The sequence below is a fragment of the Staurois parvus genome, unplaced genomic scaffold, assembly GCF_062004578.1.
Source record: "Staurois parvus isolate SC_StPar_1 unplaced genomic scaffold, SC_StPar_1.0 ptg000362l, whole genome shotgun sequence".
NCBI lineage: Eukaryota > Metazoa > Chordata > Amphibia > Anura > Ranidae > Staurois > Staurois parvus.
Genome location: NW_028318158.1, coordinates 6,023,744 through 6,051,131, shown reverse-complemented (window position 1 = coordinate 6,051,131; position 27,388 = coordinate 6,023,744). Strand labels below are relative to the sequence as shown.

General features: G+C 43.6%; 1 protein-coding gene across 1 annotated transcript in view; it reads right to left on the bottom strand.

The window, feature by feature from the left end:
• Positions 1–15,023: 15,023 nt before the first annotated feature.
• BROX (BRO1 domain and CAAX motif containing) overlaps positions 15,024–27,388 on the bottom strand; it is a 53,193-nt gene continuing 40,828 nt past the window's right edge. The window contains exons 9-13 of the mRNA XM_089685053.1: positions 27,184–27,269; positions 25,428–25,509; positions 21,674–21,824; positions 18,230–18,389; positions 15,024–17,174 (exon numbers count right to left, since the gene is read on the bottom strand). Coding sequence (XP_089541179.1) covers positions 17,088–17,174; positions 18,230–18,389; positions 21,674–21,824; positions 25,428–25,509; positions 27,184–27,269 — 566 coding nt within the window. The 3' untranslated portion in view covers positions 15,024–17,087. The remainder of the gene's footprint in view (positions 17,175–18,229; positions 18,390–21,673; positions 21,825–25,427; positions 25,510–27,183; positions 27,270–27,388) is intronic.

The window sequence follows — 27,388 nt, the reverse complement described above, 5'->3', positions numbered from 1 at the left end:
GATTTTTTTTCATGAGGGAGTGAGCAAAACCTTGGACAGAGGGGTGGCGGTGGACGTGGTATACTTGGATTTTGCAAAAGCGTTTGACACAGTTCCCCACACACAGCTAATGTGTAAGGTAAAGTCTACGGGCTTGGAAAAAAGCTATGTAAATGGATAGAAAACTGGCTAAAAGATCGTATTCAGAGAGTAGTGGTTAATAATTCATACTCTGAATGGTCTGGGGTCATCAGTAGTGTACCCCAGGGTTCAGTGTTGGGACCCTTACTTTTTAATATATTTATAAATGATATAGGGTCTGAGATTATAAATCCCATTTCAGTCTTTGCAGATGACACCAAGCTGTGCAGTGGAATAACGTCCTTACAGGATGTGTCCAATTTACAAGCCAACCTCAATGCACTGTTTAATTGGGCAGCTACGGGCAAATGAGGTTTAATGTTGATAAATGTAAGGTTCTGCACTTGGGGGCTAACAATATGCATTCCTCATACATACTGGGGGGGAGTACAACTGGGGGAATAAATGGTGGAGAAGGATCTGGGGGTTCTGGTAGATCTCAAGCTTAATAATGGCATGCAATGCCAAGCTGTGGTTTCTAAAGCGAGCAAAATCCTTTCTTCTACTAAAAGAGGTATAGACTCCAGAGAGAGAGATATCATTCTACCCCGGTACAAATCATTAGTAAGACCTCATCTGGAATATGCAGTTCAGTTTTGGGCACCGATTCACAAAAAGAACATTGGGGAACTAGAGAAAGGGCAGAGAAGGGCAACCAAACCGATAAGAGGCATGGAGGAGATCAGCTATGAGGAAAGATTAGAGGAACTGAATTTATTCTCTCTTGATTAAGGGGGGATATGATCAACATGTATAAATACATCAGTGGTTCATATAGTGAACTCAGTGTAGAGCTATTCACCCTGAGGTCATCACAGAGGACAAGGGGGAACTCTTTATGTCTGGAGGAAAAGAAATGTAATTTCCAAATACAGAAAGGTTTCTTCACAGTGAGAGCTGTGAGAATGTGCAATAGACTCCCTCAAGATTTGGTTCCGGCCAGCTCAGTGGATTGCTTTAAAAAAGGCCTGGATTCTTTCCTAGATACACAGAATATAAGTGGATACTAACATTTATAGGTAATGTTGATCCAGGGAATATCCGATTGCCTCTCAGGGGATCAGGAAGGATTTATTTCCCCTGCAGCAGCAAATTGGATCATGCTTGCTGGGTTTTTTGCCTTCCTCTGGATTAACTGTGGGTGTAGGATTGTAACTTATTTTTATGGTTGAACTGGATAGACTTTTGTCTTTTAGCCAGTCTAACTATGTAAGTATGTATTAGAAAGTGTCTATACCACTGTATGTTCACAGCTACTTTATGTTTACTTTAAAAACAACATTTCTTTATGTTTCATAAAATCTCTTTTAGTAAAATTTTAACAAGTAAATATTATAGACATTTCAGGACTGTGTGTATACCTGTTTGGAGAATTCAGTTTAGCTCCATTTAAAGAATAGCATTCTGTACATCCAGAATCTGATTATAAGATTTAAATGCAGCTAAACCCACTTTAAAGCAGGAACATCTAAATGCAGAAAAAGTGATTTTGGAGACATACAAGTGGTTTCTAACTTCCAGATTACTTCTTCATTTGGAAAAGCTAAACGCAGGAGCACCAGTGTGAATGAGGCCTTAGATTGTCATCTGCGCATTGAACGTCTGCCATCTAGTGTCAAATTTTTTAAATGGCACCCTCTGGCTCTTCCCCAGATTGTCTGATTCATGTATCAGCTCAATGGGCTCAAATAAACTACTACTGCATTTAATTTGCCCAATAGATCCTTATTTCAAGATCTCTGTTCACAATTACATTTGTTATGGTAGGTAGGTTTAGTGAACTAAGGTCTCTTTTTCAAAATCTGGCCTTAAAGCAGACCTTCACTGTATAGGTCATGTCATGTTGCCCTGACTTCTCCCCCCTCCCTCTCAAACAACTGGACTTTATTTTTTCATTTTTTAAATTAATGTAATTTATTTTTGCTAGACAGCAGCACTTCTGTGTTTCTTGACTAGGCCAGAATAATGTTTTTTCTCCCTGCCCCAACATGTTTGTGGATATGTCGCAGGGCTTTGGGTCCAAAACAAGCCCTGTGGCATAGCTACATATGCACTGGTTTTGCTGACTTCTGTGCAAATGTGGAGTTTCCTGTGCATGAGCAAAGACGGCTATCAGGGAAGACCCAAACCTTCCCCATCTTTGCTCACCCACAGAAGGGCTCTGCCAGGACCCGAAGGCCAGTGAAGCCCTTTGGTGCATCTGTGCATGTGCAATAATGGCAGAGCTGGTACAGAGCCAGAAACTAGATCATGGAGGATATGCAGACTGCTTGAACCTCTTGCCTTCCTTGGGAGAAAAGCATTCAGTGGAACTAAGAAAGAGCTCAGTGTGTATAAGGCCTAATTGTGTAAGGATTCTTCATCTTCATCTGCTTTAAGATTTGATGAAAAAGAAAAGTCCAACTGCATTCAGTTAAAAACCTCAGTAATAAAAAGGCATTAAAAACCAGCTGAATGGACAGTTCCCTGGGATAGACCAATGGCTTAACCAGATTTTGCCAAAAAAGGACCGTGAAAATAGTGCAATGCCATGAACATATTGACATTTTAACTTAAAGGTGACACAGAGAATAGCTGCGATTCAGAGGATCGCAGCTATTCTCTGGTCATTTACAGTTTATGACACTCAGGAGATGAGCAGAGAACATGTTCAGCTCTTCACTGGAGATCTGTGTTCTCCCTCCAGATTCTCCAGCCTAAGCAGCGATAATTTACCTCTGCTTAGTAAACCGATCTTTTACTGTAATCTCACGAGATTATAGTAAAAGCAGCCGTTTTCCAGTGTTTGTATACCGTTCTCCCTTCATTTAGAGAACTGATCTACACCGCTTCATAAACAGCATTCACAGGAGAACTGTGTTTTCCGAGAATGCCGGAGAACTGAGCAGCGATCATTTACCGCTGGTCCATAAACGGACACCTAAATGGAGAGGTATTGATCTTTAGACAGCCTCCTTTCTATCCAAGACTGAGACTATGTCACAAATTTTATCTTTCTATAGATACACACCGATGATTGGTCTGCACCAGTGAACAGAACATCCCATCAGGAAGATAATCCCCATAACCCAGGGACAAAAGGGTTAAAGGCACAATTAACATTTCTGTGCACTTGGATGGGATTGATTAAAATATATTGATGTTGAGAAGGACTTTCACATATGAGGATTATATCATTATGGATACAGTGTTGTCCCACATTTACATCAATTATTGACACACATATGAGGACTATATTATTATGTATGTACTGCTGTCCCGGACCTTTTATTTATTCCTGTTTATGAGCCCTGATTAACATATATGCGGCTGTTTGGGCCATGTTTTGCGCGGGCACGAGAGCCCATTCATTTGAATGGACTCCCGTGCCCCGTAGGGAATAAGTCCCTTCACTTCTTCTGAAAACGCAGCCCGCATGGGAACCTCGGTTCCCAGTATGGTTGTGTTTTCCAGTCCGAGAGGCATGCCATTAGAACTAATGGTACCTGCCCGCGGGTCTACATTCCTTTGTGTGGGTTGTGCGGCTGCAGGGATTTCTGTGCGGATCACATCGTCAGCAGCTTCAGCTGACAGCTTGTAGTTCTCAATGAACTACCAGGGCACTTCTGAGTATGTTGATAGCCCACTGATCCTTCCTGCTGTCAGGTAACTGCCCATGTGAGGTATGGACAGCCAGCTCTGCTAAGAGTCTGTATGAACCTGAGATTGCACCTGCAATCTGCTGATTGTGGGTGCAATGTTCTGCAGGCTACTTAGAAAAAAATAACTGCACTTTTTTTACCTCTACATTTATTTATTCTTTTAAAGGTTAACTTATCCTTTAAAAAACAGATTCCCAGTAAACCACAATCACATGGTCAACTATAATTATGGACACATAAAATGTTCTAACTTTTATCTCTGCTATTTATGTACGCCGTACTCTACCAAATATCATATCTGTTTGGTGTACCTCTCATTGTCTTTGGCACTGAAGAACACTGCAAGGCTGTCGGCATGAACGCCTTACTTTCTGTAACTACACTCAGATCCTCTATAGTTTCTACGGAACACTGACCTTGAGGGCTTGTCCCTTAAAAAAAAACAACTTTCTACTTGTACGCCTCTTTTCAGCATTCCACAGAACAATTCCCTCTTCTACCCAGATCTGTCAAACAATATGTTACAAATAATGTGGGAAAATGGGAAATGCCTTGATGTATTTTATAATCTTTCCTTTCTTCATTGTTTGTGTCTTTCAGACAACCACCTTCGGTTACTTACAGATGGAATTTTTAAGAGAATAACCTTTTTGCAAGTTCTTAACTTGTCATCCAATTTTCTAAGACATCTAACACCTGATTTTTTTCCCCCAGGTGTGGTGACTCTAGATATTTTAAGGTACCAAAACTACTTTCATCCAACCCAAAGGCCTTTTTCCACTCTGAAAAACTCAGTATAGCTTTCAACCCATTCAAATATGACTGTGCTCTTGCAAACTTTACAACATGGTTAAAGCAAACCAACACCACCATTGAGGATTCTCTGAAAGATTTTTTTGAGTGTACCTGCAAGATATATTATACAAATTTATTTACAATCTAAGATATGAGGACTACAGTTAAATGTGGCCATGCATGTTTAAGCTGACAGGCAGATTTCTTACACAGAACAATGGTGGTGAGGCATTTGCCTGTCTTTGAACCCCACGTTTATCTGCACAATACAGAAATGCCTTGTTTTCACAGAGAACATCCAAAAAATTAAAAAACCTCAATGTACAGCATCAAACTATTGTCTCTGCTCTGTACAAAATCTCTGAATAGCCCAGTACTCAAAAATGTTAAAGCCAAGCCAGGATCAAAAAATAAACTGTGTGCACAATTATTAGGCAAGTTGTATTTTTGAAGATTAATTTCATTATTGAACAACTACAGTGTTCTCAATCAATCCAAAATGTTAATAAACCTCAAACTTAAATATTTAAGAAAGTAAAAGTGAGGTTTTGACTTTCTTAGAAGAATATCTATATGTGCAAAATGATTGGACAACTATTAGTGTGCACAAATATTATGCAACTAAATGAAAAATTACAATTTTCCCATCTCACTTGTTTATTTTCATCTGTTAAAGTAAGAATAATAAACAAATCAAAATTTACAATAAACATTTCTGACACTTAAAAAAAAAAAGTGACCAATATAGCCACTCTTCTTTTCAATAAGTCATAAGCCTTTCTTTCATGGAGTCTGTCAGTTTCTTGATCTGTTTATGCAGCAGCAACCACAGCCTCCCAGACACTGTCCGGAGAAGTGTACTGTTTTCCTTCACTGTAAATCTCTCGTTTAAGAAGGACCCACAAGTTCTCAATAGAGTTTAGGACAGGTGAAGAAGGGGGCCATAAAATTTTTATTTAATCTTTAAGGCCTTTACTAGGTAGCCACGCAGTGGAGTACTTCAGTGCATGCGATGGAGCATTGTCCTGCATAAATATCACAATCTTCTTGAAAAATGCAGACTTTTTCCTGTACCACTGCTTGAAGAAAGTGTCTTCTAAAAACTGGCAGTAGGTTTAAGAGTTGATTTGAGTCCATCTTCAACCCAAAAAGGTCCAACTAGCTCATCTTACTACCACTGAGGAGGTCACTAAGGTCTTCTCTGAAGCTCGCCTCACCACCTGCCCCTTCGACCCTGTCTCCTCACAACTCCTACGATCTCCCTCCTCCTCCATCCTACGCTCCCTCACCCACATCTTTAATCTCTCCCTCTCTACTGGCGCATTCCCCTCCCCTCTGCAGCACACGCACATCACTCCCATACTTAAAAAGCCTTCCCTGGACCCCACCGACCTGAACAACCTTAGACCCATCTCCCTGCTGTCATTTACATCCAAACTCCTTGAGCGCTTAGTCTATAATCACCTAAGCTCCCACCTCAATGACAACAACCTCCTCGACCCCCTACAGTCCGGCTTTCGTCCCCTACACTCCAACGAAACTACCTTACTCAAACTCACCAGCGACCTGCTAACCGCCAAAGCTACAAGCCACTATTCAGTGCTCCTACTCCTTGACCGCTTTCGACACAGTTGACCAACCCCTCCTCCTCAAAAAACTGCACTCCCTTGGCCTCAGAGACTCTGCTCTCTCCTGGTTCTCGTCCTACCTATCACAACGCTCCTTCAGCGTTACCTATAATGCTACCACCTCCCCCTCACTCCCCCTTTCTGTTGGGGTCCCTCAAGGCTCTGTCCTCGGGCCCCTTCTCTTCTCCATCTACACCTCCTCCCTTGGCCAACTGATACACTCTCATGGCTTCAACTACCACCACTATGCCGACGACACGCAAATTATCTCTCCACCCCTCGCCTCACCCCCTCAGTCTCTGCCCGAATCACTAGCCTACTGAACGACATAGATTGGATGTCGCTCCACTTCCTTAAACTGAACCTGTCCAAAACCGAGCTCCTAGTTTTCCCCCCAGCCCGTGCACCCCCCCCCGACTTCTCCATCACGACCAACAATGCCACCATCAGTCCCACCCCGCAAGCCAGAGTACTTGGTGTCATTCTAGACTCCAATCTGTCCTTCCAGCCCCAAGACCAATCGCTAACAAACTCATACAGACTCCACCTCATCTCCAAAATATGCCCATTGCTAATCCCGGAAACTACTAAGCAACTCATCTACTCCCTCATCATATCACGACTCGATTACTGCAACTCCCTCCTCACTGGCCTGCCTCACCACAGGCTATCCCCGCTTCAGTCGATCCTGAATACGGCAGCCAGACTCATCCACCTTGCCAACCGCTCCATTTCCGCCACCCCCCTCTGCCAATCCCTCCACTGGCTTCCGATTACCCAACGGATCAAATTCAAAATGCTAACACTGACGTACAAAGCTGTCCATAACTCTGCCCCAAACTACATCACCGACCTGATATCCATCTACCACCCAAAACACACTCTCCGCTCCTCACAAGACCTCCTTCTCTCTAGTTCCCTGGTCTCTTCCTCCCATGCCCGCCTCCAGGGCTTCTCCAGGGCATCACCCATCCTATGGAACTCCCTACCCCAACCCATCAGACTATCACCTACTCTCCTCTCCTTTAGGCGCACCCTGAACACCCACCTCTTCAGGGAAGCCTACCCCGCCCTCTGCTAATTGCCGATCTCCTCCACTCTTCCTACCACTCCATCCCCCACAGATATTCCTCCTGTACCACTATCCCCTCCCTCCTAGATTGTAAGCTCCAAGGAGCAGGGCCCTCGAACCCCTCGTGTATCGCATTGTATTGTTATTGTACTGTCTCGTGTACTGTCTCCCATTGTAATGTACAGCGCTGAGCGAACTGTTGGCGCTATATAAATACTGTATAATAATCTTTAATACCAGCCCATACCAGTACCCCACCTCCACCTTGCTGGTGTCTGGGTCGAAGTGGAGCTTTGTGCCAGTTACTATTCCAGCCATGGGCCCATCAAGAATCCCTCTCATCAGTCCATAAAACCTTTGAAAAACTGGTCTTCAGATATTTTGTGCCCAGTCTAGACGTTGCATCTTATGTGTCTTGTTCGGTGGTGATCGGATTTCAGCCTTCCTTACCTTGGCCATGTCTCTGAACACTGAACACCTTGCGCTGCACATTTGATTCTTCTCAAATCTTTGGCAGTTAATTTGCATCTTTTTTTCTCAAAACATTTCTTGCAACCCTGCTGACTATTTGCAACAAAACATTTGGTGATTCTGTGATTACGCCCCAATATCTTAGCAAATTCAACAGTGCTGCATCTCTCTGAAAGACTTTTGACAATTTTTGACTTTTCAGGGTCAGTTAAATCTCTTTTTTGGCCCATTTCGCCTGAGTAAGGGCCAGTTCACACTACAAAAACACACTCAGGATGCATTTTAGATATGTTTTTGCTTACAGTTCACACCACACACAGTTCCAGGGCATTTTGCTATGTTCCAGTATGGTTCTGTGCAGAAAAATACAGCATGTTCTATTTTTTTTTCTGCACTGGAAACTGGAACTGACTGCACTGCTGTGAACTAGGGCCATTGAAACACATGGAAAACACTGTGCATGCATTTTTATGCAGAAAAAAAGCGCACTGAACTGCATCTAGTGTGAACTAGCCCTAAAAGAAGTTGCCTAATAATTATGCACACCTTGATATAGGGAGTTGATGCCCTTAGGCCACACCCTCCCCCATTACACAAATATACATCACCTGATATGCTTAAATCCAATAAGCATTCAAGTTTATACAGCTTGGACTTGGGACAAAATGCATAAAAATTATTATTAGGTCAAAAAATACTCACTTGCCTAATAATTGTGCACACAGTGTACTGACTTAACAACGTGTGTGTTGATTTAAATGCACGTGTACTGGATAAGTATTTTGTAGCTTTTAATTCTGTTATTTTGCAGCAAGAAGAGGGAATGTTGGGAGACCCTTGCCTAAAGAATCTGAAAAAGGGTGACATTATTCAGCTGCAGCGGAGAGGGTTTTACATTTGTGATGAACCGTATGAGCCAATCAGGTAATAAAGGACTGTACTGTGAATGTACGCTATTGGGTTTTTGTTATGTGAGCTATCCTGACTCCTAATAATTCTGCACACAGTGTATAAAGCCACCATGTAAAATTAAATGAAAACAAAATTGAAGTTGAAAGAAAAAGTACTTAATGAGGCACTGATTCCATATAAAAAGGCACTTCCAGTGCCTGTTCATCTGCTCAGTCCTCCCTACTCAGGACCTCTGGCGCCATAAATCCCACGGCACTCTGGTATGCAAATACTGATCCAGATTTCCCCCGAGTCTGGAGCAGTTTCTCCCACTTCCTAAGGCTCACTAATAGCCAGTGAGGTCATTCATCACAGTGAAAGGGTAATATTTCTTAGGCTTCATTTATACAGCCAAATGTATATTTTCTGCACATAAGGCAGGTTCCTGTTGGCAAAACTAGCAGAAGATCCTGAATAAAAAAAAGTACCTAAAGTACTCATGCATAGACACATAGGGGTTTATTTACTAAAGCTGGAGAGTCCAAAATCAGACTCCCTTCTGCATAGAAACCAATCAGCTTCTAACCTCAGCTTGTTCAATGAAGCTTTGGCAATGAAACCTGGAAGCTGATTGGTTTCTATGCAGAATGGAGTCTGATTTTGGACTCTCCAGCTTTAGTAAATAAACCCCATAGTGTCTTCTGCTGACTATGCATGCACACGTTTACACCTCTGAAATCTGCAGATATGTACAGCCTCAGTGGCAGCCGTTTCCTACGTTTTTGCACACTGCTAAAAACAGTATACATTTGCATTTGTAGACACAACTGTGTGTAGGGCCCAATTGATTCTTATAGTGCTGTATTTAGATGTGTACAAAGTTCTATGCTGTGTTTTTTAGGCCTGTGTGAATGATTCCTTAGGAGGTGGGAGAAAACAGAACTAGGCCCCTAGGGAAGCTTGGTGTGTGCATGCTAAGACAGTAAGCTTACTGGTTCACAGTAATGATATGGAAGTCAGCAGGAGGATCCACTGAGCTCTGCAGATGGCCAAGGAGACAGACATTTCCGTATATGCCTGTTTCCCAGCAGACTAAAGATGATTTCTCAGAATCAGAGCAACATTCAGCAGGAGAGGTAGTTTTCACTATCATCTTTTGCAGATAATGCTTTGTAAGAGTTAACAACTAAGTTAACAACATTGGATACCTGACCATCAGACCTACATGAGCTTGTTGGACATTTCATTCCAAAGCTATGGGAATTGATATGGAGCTTCCCCTTTTGTCGCTGACAGCCTCAACTCTTGTGAGCAGGTTTTCCACAAGATTTTGGATTGTGTCTGTGGAAATTTGTGTCCATTCAGCCAAAAGAGCTTTTGTGAGACCTGGTTCACGATTTGCATCCCAGTTCATCCCAAAGGTATTCACTGTGCTCTGTGTAGGCCACTTGAGTTCCTCCACACCTCAATAATGTCTTTATGATGTTGACTTTGTGTACAGGGGCACAGTCATACTGAAACAGAAAAGGGCCTCTTCCAAACTGATGTCATGAGGCTGGAAACACACAAGTATCTAAAATTATTATTATTATTTTTATTATTATACAGTATTTATAAAGCGCCAATAGTTCGCTCAGCGCTGTACATTACAAAGGGGGACAGAACATGTGACAGAACAATACCAATACAATGCAAAACATGAGGGGATCGAGGGCCCTGCTCTTTCAAGCTTACAATCTAGGAGGGAGGGGATGGTGGCACAGGAGGAGATAGCTGTGGGGGATGGAGTGGTAGGAAGAGTGGAGGAGGTCGGCAAGTTAACAGGGGGCGGGGTAGGCTTCCCTGAAGAGATGGGTTTTCAGGGTGCGCCTAAAGGAGAGGAGAGTAGGTGATAATCTGATGGGTTGGGGCAGGGAGTTCCAGAGGATGGGTGACACCCTGGAGAAGTCCTGGAGGCGGGCATGGGAGGAGGAGACCAGGGAACTGGAGAGAAGGAGGTCTTGTGAGGAGCGGAGTGTGCGTGCTGGGCGGTACTTGGATATTAGGTCAGTGATGTAGTTCGGGGCAGTATGGTGGACAGCTTTGTACGTCAGCGTTAGGATTTTGAATTTGATCCGTTGCGCAATCGGAAGCCAGTGGAGGGATTGGCAGAGGGGGGTGGCGGAAACGGAGCGGTTGGAAAGGTGAATGAGTCTGGCAGCCGTATTCAGGATGGACTGAAGCGGGGATAGCCAGCGGCGAGGCAGGCCAGTGAGGAGGGAGTTGCAGTAGACGAGTCGCGATATGATGAGGGAGTGGATGAGCTGTTTAGTGGTTTCTGGAGTTAGGAACGTGCGGATTTTGGCGATGTTGCGGAGGTGGAGTCTGCACAAGTTTGTTAAAGAGTGGACTTGGGGCTGGAAGGATAGGTTGGAGTCCAAAATGACACCAAGTACTCTGGCCTGCGGGGCGGGTTTGATGGTGGCGTTGTTGGACATGATGGAGAAGTCAATGGGGGGTGGTGTCCGGGCTGGAGGGAAGACAAGAAACTCGGTTTTGGAGAGGTTCAGTTTAAGGAAGTGGAGCGACATCCAGTCTGATATGTCGCTCAACAGGTGTGTGATTCGGGCGGAGACCGAGGGGGTGAGGTGGGGGGTTGAGAGATAGATTTGTGTGTCGTCGGCATAGAGGTGGTAGTTGAAGCCGTGAGAGTGTATGAGTTGGCCAAGGGAGGAGGTGTAGATGGAGAAGAGAAGGGGCCCGAGGACAGAGCCTTGAGGGACCCCAACAGAGAGGGGGAGTGAGAGGGAGGTGGTGGCATTATAGGTAACGCTGAAAGAGCGTTGTGACAGGTAGGATGAGAGCCAGGAGAGAGCAGAATCTCTGAGGCCGAGGGAGTGTAGTTTTTTGAGGAGGAGGGGGTGGTCGACTGTGTCAAAGGCCGCAGAGAGGTCAAGGAGTAGGAGCACTGAATAGTGGCCATTAGCTTTGGCGGTTAGCAGGTCGTTGGAGAGTTTGAGTAAGGCAGTTTCGGTGGAGTGTAGGGGACGGAAGCCGGACTGTAGGGGATCGAGGAGGTTGTTGTCGTTGAGGTGAGAGCATAGGCGGGCGTAGACTAGGCGCTCGAGGAGTTTAGATGTAAATGGGAGCAGGGAGATGGGTCTGAGGTTGTTCGGGTCATTGGGGTCCAGGGAGGGCTTTTTAAGTATGGGGGTGATGTGTGCATGTTTCAGAGGGGAAGGGAAAGTGCCGGAGGAGAGGGAGAGATTGAAGATGTGGGTGAGGGAGCATAGGATGGAGGGGGAGGGAGGTTGTAGGAGTTGTGTGGGGATAGGGTCAAGGGGGCAGGTGGTGAGGCGGGCATCAGAGAGGATCTTGGAGACTTCTTCGATGGTAGTAAGGTCAAAGGTGCGGAGTGTTGGGGGAGCTTCAGTATGAGGAATGTAGGGTGGGGTGGGAGAGGAGGTCAGAGCAGTGGTGGGGCCGTGGGAGAGGGGTGTAGAGGGGGTAGCTGAGTGAGGGGGAAGGGGGTTGGAGGGAGTTTGAGCAGCGACGAAGTCCCTGTGGGTTATGTCGAGGGGGAGGGGGGATGAGGGGGTAGCTGTGTGAGAGGGGACGGGTTGAGAAGGCGTGTGAGTTGCGGCAATGTCCTTGCGAATTGTGTCAATCTTGTTTTTGAAGTGATTGGCAATCTCAAGGGCAGTGAGTGAGGTGCTGGGTGGAGGTGGGGGTGGCGAGAGTAGAGAGTTGAAGGTGGAGAAGAGTCGGCGAGGATTGGAGGAGAGGGCCTTGATGAGGGTCAGGAAGTAGGCTTGTTTGGCAGTATGGAGGGAGGAGGTGTAGGTGTGGAAGGCAGATTTGTATCGGGTGAAGGCTTGTTGGGATTTGGTTTTGCGCCATAGGCGCTCCAGGGCACGACTGTGTTGTTTGAGGGTTTTGGTGTGATCAGTCTGCCAGGGCTGGAGCGGTCGGGGTCTGATGTTGCGTGTGGTTAAAGGCGCTAGTGAGTCAAGGGCGGTTGACAGCGCATTGTTGTAGGCGGTCATAGCCAAGTCGGGGCAGGACAGGGGGAGGATGCGGTCATGGAGTTGATCAACTGCGGAGTGGAGGGAGGCAGGGTTAAGGTTGCGGAGGTTACGGCTAGTAGTAGTGTGACATTTGGAAGGGTAGGCGTTGGAGGAAGAGGAGATAGAGAAAGTAATCAGGTTGTGGTCAGAGAGAGGGAAGGGGGTGTTAGTGAGGTTGTGGGGAGCGCAGCGGTTGGAGAAGACAAGATCAAGGATATTCCCGTCGGAGTGGGTGGTGGATTGTATGCACTGTGCAAGTGCAAAGGAGGAGGTTAAGTGGAGGAGATGGGTTGTCGAGGTTGACAGGGATGTTGAAATCCCCAAGGATGATAGTGGGTAGCTCAGAGGAGAGGAAGAAGGGTAGCCAGGAGGAGAAGTCTTCCAGGAAGCGGGGTATGGATCCAGGAGGCCGGTATATCACAGCAATCTTCAGGAGGGTTGGGGAGAATAGTTGGACGCAGTGGGCCTCGAAGGAGGAGAAGGATAGGGAGGGGGGGTTTAAGAGGACTCGGAAGGTGCTCAGCGGTGACAGGAGCAGGCCAACCCCACCACCTTTACGACCGTTGGGCCTGGGTGAGTGGGTCCAGGTGAGACCGCCGTAGGAGAGTGCAGCAGGGGAGGTAGAGTCAGTGGGCTGGATCCAGGTTTCCGTAATCGCCAGGAGGTTGAGGGAGCGGGAAACAAAGAGGTCGTGGATGGCGGTAAGCTTGTTGCACACCGATCGGGCGTTCAGGAGTGCACATGGAACCGGGGGAGAGATTTTAGGGAGCAGGGGGACAGATACTAAGTTGCGGGGGTTGCGGCAGGACGTGGAGGCGGGAGGGTTTTGTGCGGGTGGTGGAGGGCCAGGATTCGGGGAGATGTCCCCCGCGGTTATGAGGAGGAGAAGGGTGAGAAAGGTGGCATGGGAGCGGGATGTGCAGGAGCGTGAGAAACTACTAGTGGAGGTGTTGGGGTCAGTTGGAGAGTGGAGTAATAGGAGGAGGTGGTGGGTGCCATAGAGGGGTGAGGGAAGCAGTGAGGGCACAATATACAAATGTTTGGGAGGAGCAGAGGGATATAGTGAATGGATTTTGGGAACAGAGGAGAGGAAAATGAGAAGGAGGAGTGGAAGAGGCATTTTGGGGAGGTGATGAAAGCAATAGTAGGGAGATGATAGCAATGAGGGGGAGATGTACAAGTTTTGGGGTGGAGCAGAGGGGTAAAGAAATGAGATTTGTGAACAGAGGATAGTAATATGAAGAGCAGAAGAGGGGTGTATTATATAAAAAGGTACACGGAGTGGGACTCAGGTATGTAAGAGATGTTTCCCAGGGTGTTTCCTTGCAGTCTGTCCAGCATGCAGTAGAGTTTCTTGCTGTTGATGTGTCTTCCTGCTGCTTAAGTTCAACTGCTGTGTTTAACTGCTCTGCACTCATTCAAAGCCGCACTCCATCATAAGCAGCACCCCCATCAGAGACTGTGCCCCCCATCAGAGATCTCCCCCATGAGCTGAACTAAATTTATAGGGAGATGCTCAAATGAGCATTCAACTCCGCCCCAATTAGAAGCTGATAAGGCTCACATGAATAGGGGGGGATGATTCTTAGGAACCAGGCCACAGTCATAAACCTGAGTGCGCCTAGAGGTGAGGACAAGTCAACAGATAAACAGATATAATTACAACATTTGGTGAGAATTTAACAGGAGTCAATGCGTTTGTCTGGTTAAGAGTGGAGGTAGCAGATAAATGCAGTTACCCAGAGAAGAACAGCAGGAGTCAATGCGTTTGTCTGGTTAAGAGTGGAGGTAGCAGATAAATGCAGTTACCCAGAGAAGAACAGCAGGAGTCAATGCGTTTGTCTGGTTAAGAGTGGAGGTAGCAGATAAATGCAGTTACCCAGAGAAGAACAGCAGGAGTCAATGCGTTTGTCTGGTTAAGAGTGGAGGTAGCAGATAAATGCAGTTACCTGTGAAAGTAGAGAAGGCATAATTAAAGTGCTGTGTTTAACTGCTCTGCACTCATTCAAAGCCGCACTCCATCATAAGCAGCACCCCCATCAGAGACTGTGCCCCCCATCAGCTGTAGCATTCATACAAAATAAGGAAACCACATACTTGTAACAGAAGTGTATAAGCACATAATATGGAGGAGGGTATTATATTATTCTTCTATTTTTAAAAGTTCTTACATTCATCTTTCCCACTAGGGCACACACAACTTATCATGCGATGATCACAACCAAACATCACCAACGAGAGATAGAAATAAAGGAAGAAAAAAAGAAAAAAAAAAAGAAGAGTAAGTGCACTGAACAAGCAGTAGTAAAAGTATACCTTATGACAATGAGCTCTGCAAGTCAATACACGGACATAAATATTATTAGAAGTCCCATAACATTTTATTTTGTTATACATTTCTTATATAATTCTCTTACATAAACATTTCTCTTATTATTATTATTACTAAACGACGCACAGGGGAAATTAAAATGTAGGTTTATGGTCACTTTGATTTCAATTCGTCACTGCTATTTAGCTACACTGTTAGTGAGCAGACATTTGTAAGTGTCTACGTATTCATTCAATAAACTTATGTTAAAAAAAATAGATTGCTTTTGCTGACCTCTCCTTTTAAAAATACTAACTGTGATGTGATTCTGAACCCCTAGCTTTAATACCTTGATTCACGGACTCAGAACAAGTATGCAGATTGGAAGTTATGACTTGTTCCAAGTCCGTAATCAGAGTATGATCAGAGGACTTGTTTTTATGGTAGACATTAAATGTAGCCCATTACTGGAATATCTTGTGGAGACTGAGGTTAATAGGCAAGAACAGGCACTAGAAGATGGTAGAACATACGATACATTTGCCAAAATGCTGCTCCAATACTCCGGTACCCCACAAATACAGAGTATTATTTATATAGCATCAACAATTTATGCAGCAATATATATATATATATATATATATATATATATATATATATATATATAAAATTTAAACATTTTTGCACATTCACATAAGTCCCTGCCCTCGAGGAGCTTACAATCTAAGATCCCTATCTCACATGCATACATACACATACTACAGTTTTTTTTATTATGTAACGCTTAAGTCCAGTGTGTATTGTATTGTGGGATGAACCAAGATCTGCAAACTCAGTAATGGTGTACAGGTTACTGGGGCCTCGTAAAGCAGACTTTTATCAAGCCAATGGTAATTTCAGACACTTTGTGGTGACTGGTATCACCTAGTAATGCCATGTTGTGCAACAGTTTCTACATTCGACCTTACAACTACCCAAATCAGACACTGCTGGGTGATTTAATGTCTGTACGAAACCCTTAGACACCTTTGTCAGCTGTAAACAAAACAGGGTAATGTATGTTGTCCCATCACTATCTTTTTCTCCTAAAAAGAAAGCCAATCATGATTGCTCATACCTTCCACTACTCTGTCACATATGCTAAACAGCATCTGGCTGAATCCTAGGGTGACATGACCAGCCTCTAGTATCTACAAATCTGTGTACCCCAGGACCCCCTGAAGTCATGCACCCAACTCCTAGGTGTACTTCCCTTACCCACAACAAAATGTATACTGGCAAATATCATCATCTGTCACAACTCATAAAGACAAGACAATATGTATGTATGTGTCTGTCTGTCTGCCTACACAGGCCCTCTGCCTTACCACTCTTTCTACTCCATAGCATAGCACTGGGAAGGGGGTCTGGGAAATCCTTCCACGCAGACATGCCAGTGTTTTCCTACAGCTCAAATCCTGGGTTCAGGGACCGTCCAGGGTGTGCAAAGATAGCTCTATCCTGGGTTCAGGGACCGTCCAGGTCCCAACTCTAATCCTGGGTTCAGAGATTGTCCAGGGTGTGCAAAGATAGCTCTAAAATTACCTAAAACGGTATGTAGTAAAAATAAGAGAAAAGTGGAGATGGCTTTAATTGTATGGCTCTAAGGAAGAAAAAAAATACACTTTCAGAGGCACCTTGACAGCATGGGTTTTACATGTACCTGCAGATGCACGTGACTGTGATCGTCTCTCTTCTATAGGAACTTTAGAAATGGGTGGTAAATTAATACCCTTTTGTTGGGGGGCCATTTCTGTGAACTTGTAATGAAGTGCCCCTCCCACACGCACCTTCTTTGCTAGTTATAAACTGATCAAGCTGTTTCTCTCTCTTTTGTTACACACTTAGATAAATAAGCTCAAGACTGTTCTACATAACTTTGCTGTACAGTGAGGTTAAAACAGGGTTATGCTTTGTAGACCAATCAAGAGAAAGGAGATCAGAAGGGAAATCCTAGGTCTGGAGATGGGGTGTGTTAGGGTAATCCCTTGTCTGTATCTAAAAGAGTGTAGCAGAGTCCTTCTAGATCCAGGGAATGGGAGCGGAGGGAGCTGCGGAGTGCTGTCTGCGGGGTTAGGAGATCTGACATCCACTGTCCTTCTGTGGTTTTATGTCAGGCTCCTTGATTGGCTTTACCTCCTCTTCTTTCTTGGGTTTAGCCTGGAAAAATAATAAAAAAAAAATACTGAATGTCAGTACAGCATCTAAGAACATCACATTTTAAGCAACCTAAAAAAAAAATTAAAAATTAAACTGCTGAAAAAAGGTGCAACTACCAAGAGGGACATACATTCAACAGACTGCAAGTTACTGCCACTACTGCCAAATCGCAGGTGTTTTGATTTTCAAAGCTTCAGTTCTTCTTGTGTCAAAGCTTGCCTGCCCCATCCTTCCACCTGAACATTACTAGTGGCTAGTTGACAAGTCGTAGTGATAGACCAATAAGAATGTGTAGGAGTTGGGTCACTTAAATACATAATAGTGACTTTGGTATCAGTGAGTGAGTGTTGTCATCTTCAGACTGGATGTATATTACTGGCAGGTTCACCAGATGAAAATACAAAAAGCCCAAGGCCTCACGCACACAGGACGTTTCAAAAACGCTCCCCCTCTTGGCAGCTTGTCAAAGTGTTTAATGCTTTTACAGGCGTTTAGGCGCATTTACAGGCGTCAAGTAATTGAGTGTTAATTCATTTAATTGGCCAGAATAATAATTTATTCTGGCCACTGAAATGAATGAATGCTGAAGCGCTAAATGCATCTAGCATTAACATGCATGTAGATGTGTTTACACATGTCAAGAGGTTTTTCTACCAAAATGGTGCTGCTCCTGGACGCACTGGCCCTGAGTTTTTATTTCCTGCTGGTAAACGCTACTGCAACTAAAAGCTTCTAAAAATCTGTGTGTGCATGGACACATCGCATAACATGGAGGGCCATTTGGAAGTTGTAAAAAAAACACCTGGCACCCCTAAAAGTGGTTGCAAAAATGCCCTGTGTGCATGAGGCCTAAAAAATTATAACTAGTGCAGTCACCACATCTATAGTCTGGTAAGCTGCAATAAACAGAATTATGTTTTGTTCTTGGGTTTAGATACACTTTAAGAGCATTAATATGTAGGACATACCACAATCAAAATAAAATCATAGCAATGTCCACCAGAACACTTCAGGGAGAGAAATACATTGGGGAAGACATAAGGAGAAATTCTTACACCATCATCTTTTGGCCTTTTGGTCAGGTCGAAGCCGGCTTGTGTCTCTGGGGTCCACAGCGGGCTCATTGCAGGGAATTCGAATGGCACAGGTTCCACCAGGCCATAATTGGCCTTTAGCTCCATTTCCGGTAACTCTGCTGGGACCTTCTGGAAATAGCTGTGTGGAAGCGGCATATCGTTAGTATAAAATAATAAACTATAAAGAGTGATAAATACAGAAATTAACAGCCACAGAGCCAAAAGTGCCCATTTGTTAAACCCCGAATTATTACATCACCTTTTTTTTCCATAGTAAACGCCAACTTGAACAGTTTTGCCTGCTTTTAAAGGCTGCTCCCGGCAATTTATTTATTTTATCCTTATTTTGGTAGGGAAAAAAAAATCTAATGATATTCACTCAAGCAGGCAGGCTTCAAACTACAAATCCCCTCCACCTGCTAAATTAAACAAAGTTTTTGCTAATAAATGTGCAACCTTATCCTTAAAGCTGTCTGTAGACAATAATAATCTGCCTCCCCCCACTGTTGAGCCTCTCAGAATACAAGAATAGCAACAAGCTAGGGGAAATCAGGCTCAGCTGATCAATCCCCCCCTTCCCACGAGGAAGGCTCAGTTAGGCTGGCCATACACTATACAATTTTCTGTCCAATTTCCTTTAGATCTACCTTCAACTATGTAGTACAATTGGATACCACTGAAAGTGTTGTATAGATTTGACCTCATATTATATGGTTTTTGGTAAATCTAAAGCAAAGTTCTCAATAAAATTGTATAATGTATGGCCAGCCTTAGGGATGTCTGCTGTGTTTGGGTGGGGTCTAGTGACATGAGCATTCCCCAATCCAAATGCAAAAAGATGGACTGGGAACCAGACAGCCATACTGAGCGTGCTTCAGACTCTAAAACTGGAGAGTGCAAAATCAGCTTTCAGGTTTTACTGTCAAAGCTTAACTGAACAAAATCTTCCCCTCTGTCTCTGTCTATGAAGAATCATGAAATCCAGGAGTACCCATCTGTCCAGATTACTCCTGCACAATTAATCTAAGCCCTGATGAAGAGTGATTTGTGTATGACCCCCTGAAAGGTGATGGCTGTTATCTCTTGAAAAACTCTTTTAATATGACAAATAAAAAATTCTGTCTGGACCAATCATTGCAGGCTTTGTGCTCTCATCCTTTCACACGACTTCAATAGGCAAGTACCAATGTCTGTTACTTTACATATGGGAGGCCAAGACACAGAGAGGCGTACACAATGATTTAGTATGAAGGTTAGACTCAAGGTTATAGAAAGAGTTTGTGTCAGAGATAGATGTTAGGGTTACAGGGAATGGTAGTTATAATAAAGGCTGGAGGCTTGGAGGACAAAGGGAAGGCTAGTGTTAGGTTTGTAACAAAGGTTGGTCTGAGGTTTACAGACAGTGTTAGGAGGGCATTAGGGTAGGGCATCACCCTCTTCAGAAGGAGCCATGTGCCGAAAACTACCAGTGCTGACCATCCATTGCTAAAAGCCAGTTTACAAAATGATGTCTGTGAATATATAAAAAGGGAACCCATGAGGAAACACATATGAGAGGTGCTGTTGCTAACTTGGATTTTACAGATGCAGGCTCAGGGACTGTAGTTTTGGAAGTCTTTTTTTACCATTCTATCTACTTTTCAGCATTTTTGACTATTGCAGAGGACAAATGCAAATGAAAAGGCCAGTCCATCCAGAAATAATATTTTATTTATAGATGGAGTCTGGTGCCCCTGGCATTTTTATGTCTTAGCTACTCCAACAGTGAGATCTCCTCTGCTACAATTCCCAGTTCTGTTCCTGTTCACCTAGGAATTCCTGAGTCTATTCCTACCCACCTTTATGTGTTCCAACTCCTGCTGTTATATTCTCAGTAATTGCAAAACAAATAAAACAAAATAAGAAGGAATGGTGGGAACCGCTCCTAAGGGCCACAGCAGGTATGCAGACCCATAAGCTCAATGCAGAGATCTCAACAACAGATGAGACTGTTATGTGATTCAGCGCTTCAGCATTTATCAAAAAGCGAATAAAATGGGATATTCCTTTAAGGACTGGGCAAACCATCAGCAAATTGTACAAAAAGACCACCATGAGACTCTGTAGCAAGTCATAACTGTTGGACTTGTCTTGGAAAGTCTACAAATCTAAGCTGTCCCCAGAATAGGAATAGAAAGGAAATCTTCCACTGAAGACATATACCGTATTTTTCGCTCCATAAGACGCACCTGACCATAAGACGCACCTAGGTTTTAGAGGCAGAAAACAGGAAAAAAAAAATTCTGAACTAATGGACTGCAGACAGTACAGGGGATGACCAGAGACTGCGGACAGCACAGGGATGACCAGAGACTGCGGACAGCACAGGGATGACCAGAGACTGCGGACAGCACAGGGATGACCAGAGACTGCGGACAGCACAGGGATGACCAGAGACTGCGGACAGCACAGGGATGACCAGAGACTGCAGACAGTACAGATGACTGCTGACCTTTGGGGAGGTGGGGAGCGGGTACCTGAATTTAACAGGTACCCGCTCTTACTTCCGCAGAGTTTTTGTTTGATCTTACCTGTTCCTCGATCCAGCCGCGCGCTGTCTTCCCGGCTTCTGTAATGGCGCTCGGCATGACAGCCGGGTGCCCAGTGCGCATGAGCGAGAAGCACTTGCGCTTTGTGATTGGTCCAGCGGCTTCTGGGATCTGTCATGTGTCCCAGGTACCGCCTTACCATTCACAAAAAGCACCGCTTCTTGCGCATGCGCACTTGGCACCCGGCTGTCATGCCCAGTGCCCACCCTACAGAAGCCGAAAGACAGCGCGCGGCTGGATAGAGGAACAGGTAAGATCAAAGAACAAAGACCCCACCTCCCCAAAGGTCAGCAGTCATCTCCATAAGGTCCCGCTGCAGAGCTGAGCGGCCGGCCCCGTATTCTGACACCGGACCGGCCGCTCCATATTCGCCCCATAAGACGCACTGACATTTTCCCCCCTTTTTTGGGGGGAAAAAAGTGCGTCTTATGGAGCGAAAAATACGGTATTCCAGAAACAACTGTCTAAAGTGGCCATAGATGGACTGTAATTCACTTGGTTCAGCAGGGACTGGCTGAATTTTGATCCATGTGTGGCCACTGCAGTTGAACAGAAGTCGATCTACCAATCAACTTCTGTTCAACTGCCCTTTCAAGTAAAAAGCTGCTTGATCAGCGGCTGCAGACAATAGCTGCAGCTCTGATCTGTGTATTCTGACAGTGGGGGAGTCTCATGACATTGAAAGCCGACAAAACTTCATAAATAGACCCCCTTATTGGCTAAACAGAATGACATATATTAAAAAAAAGATATTTGTGTGTGATAATATATAAGCACATTTTTCCAATCTTTATAGACCATATATACAATTTTCAGGAAAGGGGCTGCGACTCACATGAATCCATTTTCCCGCTGGCACTTCTCTAGCGTAGTCTTCACCTGTGACCCCAGCTTCCTAAAGAACAAATGTCCGGAGGGTTTGGCTGTGGTTCCAGGGCCCTTTGTCTGCCCATAATCCTTACACAAAGCTTCTGCTTTACCGTAAACTGCAAATGACGAAAAAAAAAGTATCCATAAGTAAACTAAAGGAGAAGCTGTAACCATAAAGTGTAACTCTGGGCAAAATAAAAAAATGACACATGATGCAGTCTGTTACTAGCATTAACACTGTAGATTTTGTTTTCCTGAGTCCCCCTGTAACAAAATTTTATTAAGGAATCTTCAGCAACCAAAACACTACTGGAATTGTTGGATGCCTGCTCTTCCCTGCTGTAGAAATCAGCAGAGATGTAAAAGTTGTCAGCTTGAGGTACAGCGGTCAACAAAAAAACAGGCTCCTAACACTACCAAAATATTCTTCAAGCACTGTAGGTCTTCAAGACAGGTAAGATCTGCAGCCTTGGCTGCAGTACAGGAAAGTATTCATTTAGTGAATTTACTTTCCTTACAGACAGGGCTGTTTTTCTTTTTTTCTTTTTAATTCTAATAAAAAAATAACTTAAAGCTACAAAGTAGAACCTGAAAAACTATTAAAAACCAAACGAAAGAGCGTGACTACCACTCACTGGTAAGTCACGGTACTGCAGCATCCATTCATTTAATTTCTACTTTTGCAACCAAACTGAGATAACACTTAGGCTCCATGTACACTGCAGCTGATAAACTCACGTTTAGGAGCTTTTCTGCATTTTTTTTTCAGCAGCCCCTGAACTTTCCCTGTTTTCCTATGTGTCCATGTACACTATGTCGTTTACAGGCAGTTGAGTTTACAGTCGTTTTTCGCACCAAACTTGCATTCAGGAGTAGATTTTATCAGCGTTTCAAACGCCAAATGCTTGGAAACACTTGTAAAACGTGCCTAACCGCGTTTATAAGCGTTTGGAAATTTTTTTTAACTCTTCCATTTCCAGATGCTGTCCAGAGCCTTTTTTCATCATGAAAAATGCATGCAAAGCGTTTTCCCCAGTACTCAAATGGACCTGGTACACCATACTTTGATGTTTCGCATGAAAAAAAATATGTTAGACACTGCTGCAATAATTTTTGCACAGAACTGAGCTGGAACACATCCAAACACAATAAAAAAAAAAAAAAAACAGGTAATCTCAACAAATACTGCTCTCTCTGCTTCTACTCTCTCTATTTCTCTCAAACAGTCTGAAATAGTTAATAATTTACCATTTTCCAGTGCATTCTGTGCATTGGGGAGGTTCTCCTGTGCTTATCTTTAAAAAACGCTTCTGAACGTAAAAGCTCATAAATGCGGCTAAACGCGCATAAACACGGTATGCAAACGCAGCAAAACTGACGTTTTTTTTTAACCTGCGTTTTCCTGCTGTCAATTTCCAGCGTTCAGAAGAGTTCTCCAAACGCACCGTGTACATGGAGCCTCACTTTGTATTTGTTACACGTTTCCATTCACATAGCTTAAATATTTAAAAATTGCTGCTTACCTTTTTACTTGCTTACAAAATCTTACTCAACTTCCCTATTCTATGAAATGTTAAAAGATAAGTTCACCTCTAGGAACATGTTACATGTTCCACCTGTTTTTAGGAGGGAACATGAAACATGTTCCCTCTTCTACAGCCCTCCTCCCGATCCCCATCCTCAATGTGACAGTGGGTCGGGGATCTTCTGCCCGTACCCACAGCAACATTTTGAAATGAGCATAGCCGTGCAGTGCACCGCCCACATGACCACATCATTCATTTACAGATTTTTGTCAATCAGTACTGACAGCCTTTGCAGCTGACAGCTTGTAGTTCTCAATGAACTACCATTGTGCTGGTGAGCATCTTTAAAGTTCATGGATTCTTCCTTGACTGAAGTAACTGTCTGCTCGTATCAAAAGGTACAAGCGGACAGCTACACAGAAGGCCTGCAGGAGCCTGACACTGTGCGCGCGATCTGTTGATCCCCAGTGCATTGCTTTACAGGCTTTAAAAAAGAAAAAAAAAAAAAAAATATATATATATATATATATATATATATATATATATATATATATATATATATATATATATATTTATTATAGATGCATACTTTTTCCCCTAAAAAAAAAAGCGCATTTTTTAAGTGAGCTTATCCTTGTAACCCCTTCACGCCGTTGCCTCCCGGCCCTTTAAGCGTTTCAGAAGCTGGGAAGCGGGATTTAGGGTTATGTGACCACCGTGACGCGCCATCACGGTGGTCACATGATCGGGAAAGATCCCGGTCGAAAGAGGAGAACGAGACCTTTACGTGAGTATTGGACATGTGTGCTGGGAGCATGCAGGGCGCGCGCTCTCACCACATAGGAGGCCGCACATTTGCGTTCGGCCGGCGTGAAGAGGTTAAGGAGAGGGCAGAAAAGTTATGTTTACCATAATTTACCCAGTCTTTGCTGTGCTGGTAGATCTCAATACCAGTTGTACACTAGATATGCACACAGTCTGTCCTAAGACATGGATAAGGATCTTAAGCCTTGAGTACTATATTGTATATTAGTGTGTTTAAAAAACATTCCCTAAGTCTGTCCCTGCACTGCAAGCTATTCTAAACAATAAAAGCTGCTTAAAAAGTCCTGTGTATATGTTTTCTATTGGTAATACATTTCCTATCTCTTTGTGTCTACACCCTCTCCTCCATGGCATCTGTGGCGGAACGGTTCCGCCCGGGCTTCCTCCTGCGGAACGATGAGTCTCAGCCAATGGTCCCCTTGTCCTGCAAGTCTTCCAGCGCTTTGTCAAGGCAGGTATTAGAGCTCAAAACCAATCTTTCCCTGATATCCCAAACCACGAGTCTAAACTTGTTGTAGGGTGAAATGAATGACTCTTTATTGATCACAGCTCAGTATATACAGTTTTACCCCACCCACAACAAAACCCTACAACCAACAATACAGTATGAACTCTATAGAAAGGAAAGACTACAAGTTCACATTACCCTAAACAAACAGTGTAGAATGCCTGTCTACATAACAGCTGCTAAACATATAAAGCTTTACAAAGGGGAGAAAACAAACAGAAAGGGCAAAATGTTATCACAAAGGGACGGTTCGTCACAGTATCTATGAAAGAAGCCATGGCTGTCACACAGGCTGGATCTCAACTCTATGGGGACTGATGGGATAAGTAGTTTACGCAATAAAGATAAGGATGTTTGTCCTTTCTTTTCAGATCACAGGAAATGACAAGAACATCACATTTTTAGCAAGATCAACACGTATTTTCTGTACTTGCTGAAAATGTTCTCAGCCTCGAAAATTAAAACAAATGCAGATGCCTCATTTAAGGACTGGTAAGATGTGATATATTACATTTTTGGTTCTGGTTTCAATAAACTTTAAAGAAAAAAGAAAAGATTTAGGGCTCTGGAAGCAAAGGCTGAAGGAAGACGGACATACAGGAGTGGGGATGGCCAAAAGCAGAGGCTAAAGAAACACCTGTTTCAGGCATTGTGCTGCAGGGGGGCATGGCTGAGACTAGGGCCTCTGCTGCCTCCACATTTCCAGAAGATCTTCTATACTGTGCTGTAATGTCAAAAAACAAACAGCAAAGGGGACAAATACTTTTTTCACAGCACTGCAAATCATTTTATAATGCAGGGGATGTGCACTACTCCATCAAACAGAGCCAATACGGAGAATACAAGGTCTGAATACTCACGCTTCTCAGCTTCCTGCAGGGATCTGATTGCCTCTCCACACTTGTCACTGGACAGCAATGTCTGACCGTGATAGCAGTATGCCTACAAAAGGATTTAAACTCATAAGGTCACAAAATTTACAATAGTCTGCAGATTCTTTTCACATATACATCTTTGGAGAACCTGTATCTGTGACACCACTTCCACAAAATAAAAAGATAAACTACTGGATTAAAATCTTGTTAAATGTAAAAAATAATTATTCTAATAAAAATAAAATTGAAGTGTTTATATCCTTACTTTTCCCATTAAGTCCTGAAACTCATAACATCCATCTGACTTCCCAACTTTTTTTTTTGTTCATGCAATCTATTTTTATCAACTTCCCAAATTAAAGTAGAAAAATTCAAATATCTTGGCACTTGCACTCTGGGATGGCTATCCTAATGTTCCCCACCTTTGGGTTTTACTACCTAGACGCACAATTGATACCTATACATGACTGGCTCTGGCCAACAAGAGCCAACACCTGAATGGCTATAGACCGGGGCGGACTGACCATTTGAAAACTCGGGCACTGCCCGAGGGCCCGGGGTCAGTAGGGGGCCCCATGAGATGCCCCTGGTACCTTTTTCATAGGCTTTTTTGAGTTTGGGCAAGGACACAGGGGCCCCATGATCCCCTATTGCCCGGGGGGCTCCATGAGTTCTCAGTCTGCCCCTGGTACAGACTATGACTTCATTTGAGTCCCTACATAATTCTGTACACTGGTATACAGTAGGTAGCTTACCATGCACTGATCTGATTTAAATTACACTGAAATTGCTTTGATAGGTCAACAAAATTTTTTGTGGGAGCCATTGGTCAGCCTCCCTTAATAACTGATATGGGGCAACCTATCTCCTCCTGAGTTTCTGTCAATTCTTATTGCAGAGCTCTGATCCTCTTTGGGTGTTACATTTATCCATCACCTTTTTGTGGACACAACACTAATGACAAGCTAATTTTCCAAATCACACAACTTTAGCTCACGTCACCTAACTCTACTATTTTTTTTTCTATCTGTTCCCTGTTCCCACTGGTGGTAGAGATTTCTCCTCATTTACTGCTCTGCCCAATTGACAGGAAGTGGAGAAATTTTCACTCACTCCCTGTTCTGTCTTACACTCACCAGAGCGAGAAATCTCTGAAATCGGGACAGCAATAAAAACCTAACAAAAGGTTCCAACACCTCTATATTCTATCCATATATAAATATTGGCATTAAACACCCCAATATTACCCATGGCACACATGTAGTATTATAATTTGAGAATACAACTGTTAACTATAGGAAATTGATGGGTCATTTGTAGATAATTAGTGAGAAGGACCAGCCTCAAATTTTTTTTTTCCCCCACTTAAAAATTTTATAGATTTCATCAAAGAGGTGATACAGATTAAAAGAACCATTTAGAACTGCTGTAATTACATTTCTGAGCAGATGACGTTCAGGTAACACGCTACAGTCGTATATACAGGATGCACACCAGTAAGAGATTGTGTGCATCCTGACCTGGGTATCAACCAAAACAAAGATAGAAAAAAAAAGAAAGAAAAAAGAGCTACATAAGGTACATTGAAGCAATTCAAGTCAAGTATTATAATATAATCACAGATGGAGGTGATCAGATAGGTTTCACCATAGATATTCCGGTGACAGGCAGAAACTATGTGATGAGAGGGTCACTGGAGAGATCATTTAGCCAGGGCGCAGCCTCAAATTTTGATACTCACATAGGCCATATAAAAGCACATTTTCAGCTGGGTGTAGCTCCTCCACTTGGCAATATAAACTGGATCCAGGCTGGAGAGGGTATGATCTGCAACCAATATAAAATATGATCACGCTCATACCACATCACATGCTGCATTGTCTGCTAGAATAAATGGATTATAAGCATTAATCATATCACATATAATAGCCACTGTTGTGTCCTAT